Source organism: Phoenix dactylifera, unplaced genomic scaffold (genome assembly GCF_009389715.1).
Source record: "Phoenix dactylifera cultivar Barhee BC4 unplaced genomic scaffold, palm_55x_up_171113_PBpolish2nd_filt_p 001685F, whole genome shotgun sequence".
Lineage (NCBI taxonomy): Eukaryota > Viridiplantae > Streptophyta > Magnoliopsida > Arecales > Arecaceae > Phoenix > Phoenix dactylifera.
Window position 1 is genome coordinate 34,680 of NW_024068984.1, and position 9,784 is coordinate 44,463.

General features: G+C 36.8%; 1 protein-coding gene across 1 annotated transcript; it reads right to left on the bottom strand.

Moving 5' to 3' along the window:
* Window positions 1–5,523: 5,523 nt before the first annotated feature.
* On the bottom strand, window positions 5,524–8,736 carry LOC120108969 (outer envelope pore protein 24, chloroplastic-like). The gene is made up of 3 exons (XM_039122704.1): window positions 8,481–8,736; window positions 8,013–8,378; window positions 5,524–5,768 (listed from the first exon to the last, which is right to left on the bottom strand). The coding sequence occupies exons 1-3, from the start codon at window positions 8,685–8,687 to the stop codon at window positions 5,688–5,690; spliced, it is 654 nt and encodes a 217-aa protein (XP_038978632.1). The 5' UTR covers window positions 8,688–8,736; the 3' UTR covers window positions 5,524–5,687.
* Between the last annotated feature and the right edge of the window lie 1,048 nt (window positions 8,737–9,784).

Consider the following 9,784-nt stretch of genomic DNA (forward strand, 5'->3'; position numbering starts at 1 on the left):
TATGCATGATTAACTATCAGATCTGAAACTTAAGAACTCTATTCCAATTAATCTCCGAATATCCATCGAATGGATTCTGGAGATATCTCCGTGAGGAGCCCCAAAAGAGGGTAAAACCTCGGAGAATCGGACCTAGACCTTGACACCATAATAAATGATTAATGCTAGATTAATACCTTTTATGATGGATGAAAGTTGTGAATCTGATTCTTGACTTCGCAGCCACGCACACAAATGGCCTCTACGAGAAGTACACACGAAGTTCTGAAGGATCTTCTTCCGCAACAGTGCTAGCAGTTGCAGAACACTTGAAAGCTGAAATCTGTCCGTCGGAATTCAATAAACTCTTGATCAATCGTCTTGAAGTAGATGGAGATGAGGTTTGTAAAGAAAGTAGAGGACTCAGATCTGATCTTGAATCTTCTAGATATTCACCCTGAAAACCCTATCTAAAAATGGAGAAGAAGAGGAAGAGGAGGCGGGTGAGGAAGAAGGCTGCAATGGATGTGTTTTTGGTGCCCATGTTTGACCCCTTTTAATGGCCTCCGAATTTTCATTCAAAATTCGAAATTTATTTTCAGAAAATCTCTTTTAGTTGGCACATGCAAGGGAATAGGAACAACCCAAATCAGATCTCAACCAAATCTGATTTAAATTCAAATTTTAAACACATGTGCAAGAGGGAAGGAATTTGAAATCCATGCGGCAAGGTAAAACACTTCATAATTTCGAAATCACCTCTTGAAATTTGAATTTAATCCATTCAAAAACTCATACGTCACCTTGGCTGATGGTTTGAGTGATTAAAATCATTTAACACATTGCTTAATGTTTGAATTTAAATTCAAATAACAAACAATGTCGCCATGTGTCAAACAATGGGTCCATGTGCCATGCAATAATTTTGGTTTATTTAAAATTCATGAAATCTAATTCCATGTCACCAATAATTGCCACATCATCTGAGCCTAATCCCCTTGGGTTGCACCTAATCAAATTTGGTCAAACCCGAATTAAAACAAAGCAATTTGGTTGAACCCAATCTAATCAGGTCAGACCCTGATTGAGCTCAAATTGAATCCAATTCAATTTTGGCTCATGCAAACTCAATCAAATTGAATTAATTACTTTGTGTTGAACCTAATCCAATTAGGTCAATCTCCAATTAAGAACAAATTAATATAAAATTAATTTGATCAGCTTAAGTCCTTTTTGGTTCTAACCTAATCCAATCAGGTCAAAATCCTGATTGAGCCCAAACTTGAATCCAATTCAATTTGGCTCATCCTTAGCACAATTACTCAATCAAATTGAATTTATTAATAATTTAATTACTAATTAATCCTTCAATAATTACTTTAATTATTTTATAAGATAATTTGCCAATCAAATTGACCAAATTATTCCTGAATGATTCTTAATCATTCATCAGCTTTCTTGATCAATCAGGAATCTTCTATGCGTGTGACCTCATAGGTTCGAACCTAAGCCGGTAGTATAGGAATAATTTCCTACACTAATTGATGTGACCATCTAGCAATGGTACCCAACGTCCGGATAGGCCGAATATATACGAAGCAAATATTCTGGAACCCTGAACTATGGTTACTGTATAATTCAATCCCTTTGACTCCTAATGCCAGGATGACTTAGAGCTCACTGTCAACCCTATAATTAGTACATCCATTATGTGATTAACTTTAGATATCCCGTAACTCCTCACTGGGATTACCCTGGCCAAGGTTTTGCTAAATTAATCACAAGACATTATCTCCTGTTTTCAGGAGGGGTCAATTCCATCTTGACTCACAACTGACTATGCAAGTACTTGACTGCACCCAGTGACCTTCCGTCACTGAATTAGAAATTCAGGTAGTCCGATACCAAAGTACAGTGAGTTGCTTGCTAGTCACAGGTTGCGGTCTCAGGTCAGAGGGCCAAACTTATACCCATTTCCACTCGGAACATCTCTCGACAGTAGAGCGTTCCGGAATTGGTCACGTTCAGTGAAATGTACTCCTACACTTCACCTGTGTGGCATACCAGTGTCTCCACACTCCTTGGTTAAGAGGACAACCAACGTATATGTCATACAATGACCTAATCTCGATAATGTTGTCGTCCTAGTAACAACATATCATTTGGTCACGAACAAGTTTAAGGACTCAAAGATAAATCCTCCTTTATCATAACATAAGTCCTAAGGACTTCATCATATAAGAGTTCATTTGAAGATGAAATGATGAATAATGCCAAATAACATTTTATTAGTTTGTCAATTCATTTACAAAATTCAATCATTAATATGCTGACGATTGACATTTAGGATACAAATCCCAACACATGCAGCTTAAATTAATATTATTGCTAACAAATAATGATAAAAGTGCTGCATTAATTTCATATTTTTATTTGGCACAGATCAGAGTTTAAATGCGTATTGGGTCTATAAAGATGCATCACCGCACCCAATCCTCTCCGCGAATCAAGCCAGCCTTCACTCCTATGCTCCAGCAGCCGTCCGTGCGATCACCGCCTCCTCCACAGCGTCCGCGGCTTCATTTCTCCATCACCCCAGCCGTGATCAGCGCCCTCCTCCTTCACAGCGTCCGTGTGCAGCCTATCCTCCTGTGAGCCACCCGTGAAGCCCCCAGCATCCCGCTGATCCCGCCTGCAGCCATCCAGCAAACCGAGATCAGCGGCCGCTTCTTCCTCCGTTCCAGCCATTCATGAGCATCTCGGCGACCACCCAGCAGGCCGTGATCAGCTCCCTTGCTTCCGGATCCGCCGCCCAGCTTCTTCCTGGCCGTCCGCTCCTCCCGTATCCCAAATTCTAGCATCCGACTGAACCTCCCACACATTCACAGCAGCGGATTTCCAGCCTTCCAACGAAATCCCATCCGAATCACAGCAAATTTGATTCGGATTTCCGTTTGATTTGTTTGGCTTTCCAAGAATAAACAGAGGGGGGAGAGAGTTGAGTATAAAGGAGAGGAAGGGGAGGCTCATTCGGGAGAGGGGCTCATTGGAAGAAAATAGAGGAACCAGCAGCCATTCAAAGAAAGAAAGAAAAAAAAAAAGAAGAAACAGGGCATCCCCTGTTTCAAAAAAAAAAAAAGACAAAAAAACATGAAGAGGCTTATTTCTTTGATGGAGGGCTGATATCCTAGGTGATGGGTGAAGGGAGATCATTTGGTGTACCAAGTTCATGATGTCAATTCTAATCCTTTGCTTTAAATGATTTATCTTTTGATTATGTCATGATTCTTATATGTTGAAAATTCTTTTATGATTTATGCTTATTGTACATGTCTTCCTCGATTATTTGATTCATCGTTGACGTTATAAGGCACGTTGAATGCTTAAAAAAGAATTCATATTATCAAGAACATACTCCATAATTAAATTTTATCTGCTTATAATTCTTAAAGAAAACAAAAGAATCATAGAATTTATCGCATGAATTTGATATTATCAAAGGAGATTCTGGATCCCTACACCATCTTAATCTATCCTAACTTCGATTCTTTATTGACTGATTTATTTTCTATTTGCAAAACATCATCTAAATCCACAAGTTTATTGAATTAATTAAATCTGAAATTACGCTAATAATCCATAGATCGTTTCCTGAGGAATCGACCTCGGACTACCGAGTTGTACTACTTGTGCGATTCTCCTGCACTTGGGAGAGCAGTTTTATTTTTGCACCATGTATACCCTTATAAATATATGAAATTGCATGAATATCTTCCAAAATTGTTATTTCTATGTATACCCTTATAAACGATTCTTTTTGCATATTTACCCGCTAAGGGTATTTTCTCATTTTAGTTTTAAACTGCTAACTTTTTAACGGTATTAGATGGCATTGGTAGATATTCCAAAAAAAAGAAAAAAAAAGGTATACATACAAAACCAGTGTTTGATGAGGATATACATGCAAATATCAATTTTGGAAGGATATTCTCGCAAATTCCAAAATTAGGATGGTGTGTACACAATAAATCCTTTTATTTTTCTGATGTTATTTATTTATATTTGATGTATTTGAAGACTTATCTGGCAACTATTATTGATGAGTGAACTTAATAGGATAATAGACATATTATAGATTATTGGCAATGTTTAGTTATTTATATTTAGTATATTAAGTGATGAAGCTCAAGTCCGAGTCAGACTGAAGCCCGAGCAAGAACTCGGCTCGGGTGTAAGAAAATTTTGTTCGCCTTTGGTCAAAGCTTAGCTCGGCTTAGCCCATGAACAAGTCTGAATCAGAGTTAAGTATTGTGATAATGGACATTCAAGTTCCATTTTACATGCAGTTCTTACAAACTCAATTTTATAAAATTTCTTGATTCTTTTGTAGTCATTTAATGTTCAATGCCTACTCTTTCCATTAGTATGTATAAAACAGATATAACAGTGCATGAAAGTAATATGCCAAACAATATAACATGGCTGACGGGCATCTATTTTCACATTCAAATCTAATCATGAGGAGACTTTGGTGTCATGGCTAGTTGGCCGCCTCCTCCTTTGAATTGGATTAAGATTAATTCTGGTGCCTCTTTTGCAAGGCTAGGTAAACCAGCTCATTTAAACTCCTTGTTCTCAAACTTTTAGATCTTCGAAGTAGTCTAAAATATGGTATATTGTACCGTACCATACCAAACGATACCGAACATACCGTACTGGTCTGGTACCAGTACTGATGGCGCACCGACACTCGGTATGCCAGGCATAACGCGTACCGTACTATACCAACACTATGAAAATGTGGTACCGGTACGGAGTCTGATACCAGTACGGCGAAACTTGATCTAAAAAGAGCTCTAACTCATAACTATCGCTATTTTCTCCTCAAATCAAATTCACAAGTTGCAGGAATCATCAAAAATAAGCTCTTGTAGATTATTGAACTTACCCCACCCATAGAGGAGATCAGTAAATTGATCATCCAGTTTGGGCAACCAAGAGTCTCTCACATTTGTAGAAGAAAGTAATCAAGCTCCGATTAGCAAAGGATTTGATGACTAAAATGTGGGTTTGTATTATAAATATAGTGTGTCTATTGAGGTGTTGCAGATAACACAGCGTTGGTGGTGGCATCTTGAAACTGCCTCTTTAATGATCATCTTTAAAAACTGAATTAGTATATATTTAACATAAAAAATAACAAAATTATAACAAAAGGAAAGCTGTGCACAAAAAGAGGTTTAACCACGTAGAGAACACCGTCTTAACTGTTTCCAGAGGTTAACTATAAAATAACCGAGGCAGTAAGGTCTTTGGAGGTTGGTATCAAGGATCTGGATTCGTGTCTCGCCTTCACTCAGATTTTGGTTGGGTCCTGATTCTAAAAAAGTAACTAGATCTAGGCTAAATATAAAATGATAGCCAAACAAAGGAATGGTATTAATTTTCCATTTTCAGGCTAAATAGGTTTAAGTCATTATTTAACATGAAGAAAACAAGAGGAACGTCAAGAAATCCATAATTTAAATACCAGTCACCAAAGGATTTGCTTGGCCAAGAAACCAGTTTCACCACCATACATTAACTTTCAGTATTTGACAGAAAACAAATAAATTCTTTTATAGAAATTAAAACCATCTGGAAAATAAAAATTATAAAATTACAACCATCTCTATGCTTATATCGAAGAATTTTTTAGATTCTGTAAATCAAATCTCATAACTCCATGTAGTCTCAGCTGTAAGTTTTGGAACTGCAATTTTCTCCGCCATATTGATGGATCCAGAAATCTGGGAAAAGAAGCCATAATTCAATATGATAACCATCATTGAACACTAAGAAAGAAAATATTATGCTTAAAGCTATATAACACTAAGAAAGATAATATTATGCTTAAAGCTATATATATAATAAACAAAAGAGTAAAGAGGATAACCTCGGATGATATATCTGCGTTGGTGAGGTGTTCATAATTAATCGGGCAATTATCAAAACAAATCGAATTATGTATAACTGTGAAAGAGATTTGTTTTATCACTACTGATGCAAAGAGTGTTGTAGCAAAGAGAGTCAGTGTCAATCTAACTAGAAGGACCACTGTATGTATCTAAAGGTTTAATAAATGAAAAGTTGTTGATACTGAGCTCTTTTTGGCAAAAAAGAAAAAACAAAAACATAAATTTAAAAAAAATGTGAACAAATCTGCATCAGGAGGGTGCAATAAACAATAGTAGAAACAAAACGAAAAGGACAATTAAAGAGTTAAATGCAAGAAAAATCAATATAGATAAGAATCTTGAGAGAAACATATTTACAATTACTTTTGAAGCTTAGCTAGAATAGGGAACCAACATCAGCCTGGTCTTAAGAATAAGTGCAAAGAGTACGAATAGGTGGCATGTCTTTGAAGATATGCTGAAGAAAGTAAAAGAAAATTTAGTTCATTTTAAAAGCAAAGCGATCAACCTTCCATGCAATTGCTTTGCCTTATTATGATTCGGTATACCGCTCCTACTTTGCCACCTCTACCAGAACTATAAAACCATCAAAATCACTAAAATCACATATTGATGGATCTGATCAAAAATGAGTTTAGAGGCCTATCTTTGGCCTATGTAACTAAGGATAAAACTGATCTAACTATCCTGGACTGCCTTCCCTTGGGTCTCATATGAGGTGATAATTGGCCTACAAGGAAAAGTGACTATAAGATATAAATGATGGAAACATAGACTAAGGAAGTTGGTTAAAATGTCACAACTTCAAGAACATTATAAATTTTCCCATTGAAAAAAGTACTTAAGAACTCATGTCAAAAGTTATAGTTTCCTCTTCAATATTACAATGACTCACAGGGTTTTTGCATTTATACCATTGTAAATATATAAAATTGGATCTATATTTACAAAATTATAAACCCTTGCAAATTTATTATTTATATGCATATCCTTATAATTTTTTTTATTTTTTTTGCTCATCTATCCATTTTGAGTTAAGCGGCGGGTGGGTGGATGACTATATTTGTATAAAAAATAATTTATAAAAATATATATAAGCAAATAGTAAAATTCATAAGGTACATATTTAATTTCAGATATGTATAAGGATATATGTGTAAAAAAATATAAAATCATACGAATATTAATTTGCTAGGGTATATAGGTAATTTTAAATATTTATAAGGGTAAATATATATAACATCTTTTAAGACAACTGTGCTGATTTAGGTATTTTATTACAATAAAGAAACCAATAATTATAGACCCCAAGTTTTGAGCTTTTTGCTTATTTTATTCTCACGAAGACAGCTACCAAAAAGAAAATCTAAGATGAAAGATATGATATATAGAAAGTATTGGCGGTATTTCTATTTCACAGAAAAATCAGGACGGCTTGACAGTAGGGTTAAAATCGGACCCGATACTAGCATGTCTATATCTATATTTATTTTATATGACGAATATAAATACGGATACGAATGTTAGTCGGATGCAAAATTCTCATAATTATTTTAAACGGATATGAATATAAATTGAATATCAAATATAGGTATAAATATGGATATAAATTAGATGATTAAACTTTATGACCACAAAATTAAAGATATTACTAAGTAGATAATAAATCAAATTAATAACATATTAATGTGGATATTTATTTTTTTTAAAGTTTCTGAGTATCATATAAAATTAAATAGAGTTACAAATAGAATTGGATATTTGGATACGTATCCGATAGCTATGTATTCATATCTATATCAATCTTTTTATAGCTATAGATATGAATACGAATATTAGTCAGATGCTTGAATTTTTATTCATATCCGGATAGATTTGGATACGAAAATGGATTTGACGAATATTATCCAATCCATTTTTACCCTTTTTTTTTTTGCTAGGAATGGTGAGCTATTCAAATATTATTATATAACAGCATTTAATCATTTAGTAGAAAATTATTTTCTAAGAAAAAATAAATGAATAATATCCCCCTGAAAAAAAAATGTATGTATTTATTTATTTTATTATGTTTACCTTGATGGTTGTATTGAGGGGGATGTCCCCGGTCCACTCGAGATCGACGCTCCGGGAGGAGGTTCGGAAGGTGGCCTTGACGGCGTTGCCCCGTTCGAACTTCCTCGTCACGGCGACGTCCCAGGCGTTGGCTTTGACGTCGTAGCAGGGCTCGATCACCGTCCGCCGGAGCGCGCCGTGCGCGTACGTGTACCGCACCTTCCACTCCTCTGTTCCCAGCACGTTGCTCACCGCGATCTTGTTCGACGCGTCTAACGCCACCGCCCCTTCCACCGCCGTCCGATTCTCCTTCCGCGCGTGCGTGTACGTCAGATCCACCGCCTTCTCCAGCACCTTCACCGAGTTCATGAACTTGAACTTGACATCCTGATAGACGGAAGGAATGATCGATTGACGGCGTTAGGAAAAAACAGCGAGGATGGGGAGGGTGGGTTGACGGTAACGGTGGCTGGGTCCTGGCTTGCTTACATTTTTGTGGGAGTAGTCGATGGAGAAGGAACCGGGCTTCTCGAGGGCGAAGGAGAGCAAGGAGGACAAGGAGGGGCGCCCATCGGCGACGACGAAGTCGGGGACGGAGGCCTTGAGCTTGACGTCGCCGACTTTGGTATCCACAGTGAGGGAGGCGGTAGGGAAGTTTTTGATGCTCTCGTACTTGCCTGTGAGAGTCGCCTTCATCTCCCCCGCTTCTTTCTTTGCCTCCCTCCCTTTCTCTCTCTCTTCTCCCTTCTCTTCTAGGAGGCAGATGAAGGGATACGGGAGGGAGCGGCGTGTGCTAGGTTGATCACATTTTTCTTTTTCTTTTCGTTTTTCTTTTCTTTATGCTGTATTTCCTTTTTCTTTTTCACTTTATGCTTATTGCAGGAAGGGGGTTGGGGCGTCGAGAATCCATATTTAATTTGTTGTGTTTGAGAAGATCAAAGTGCATGGAGAGTGGGTCGGCTGGTAACCTCGCAAAGTAATCTGTTGTTCATCCATATTTTAGTGTTGATTCACCTATGCATATTTTAGTTAATATAAAATATATTATTATTATTATTATTATTATTATTTTATTTTTTTGCTAAAATGGATGTATCATACATGGCTGGTATGAATACATCCAAAAAAGTCAAAAGATAACAATTCTCGGAATGCTTCGGGTAAGTCCTTCCCCAGCCAAAGAGTCTTGCCATAATTGTTTGCTACGTAAGAGGCTATCCAATCCGTTGCCCTATTGGCTTCACGGTATACATGCTTTACCTGAACGGCCATCCTCCCATACATCATAGCCCAAATGTTCCTAAGCAGCGGGTGGCTATCGTCCACACTACGCGCGCCCTGATGGATCCAACCAATGACTGTCATTGAGTTACCCTTCAGCACTATAGTGCATGCAGGCAGAAAACGTAAAATATATTATATTAACTAAAATATTTTAGTTAATATGTTGTTAACTAAAATATTTATATTTTAGCGTTAAAGTAACTTATTGCATGGAGCTACTTGAGAGGGCATCACTTATGCGAGGCGTGTGCTGAGAGCAGACTGCAGATGTAGTGATGGTTGTAGGCCGCTGCTCCATAACATTGATTGTAGACCACCACTCTACGACATCTATAGACTCTTAGATGAGTTTGGTTCTTATTAGGCCATACATGTCTATAGGAAGGCAAATAGTATTGTTGACTAGGTGGCTTTTTTTGCAGCTCATTACTCACTCTAAGGGGTTCATTCAGAAAAACCACGTATATGTGTGTTACTTTTTTTCTACTATATTTTTTTTCTAGTTTTAT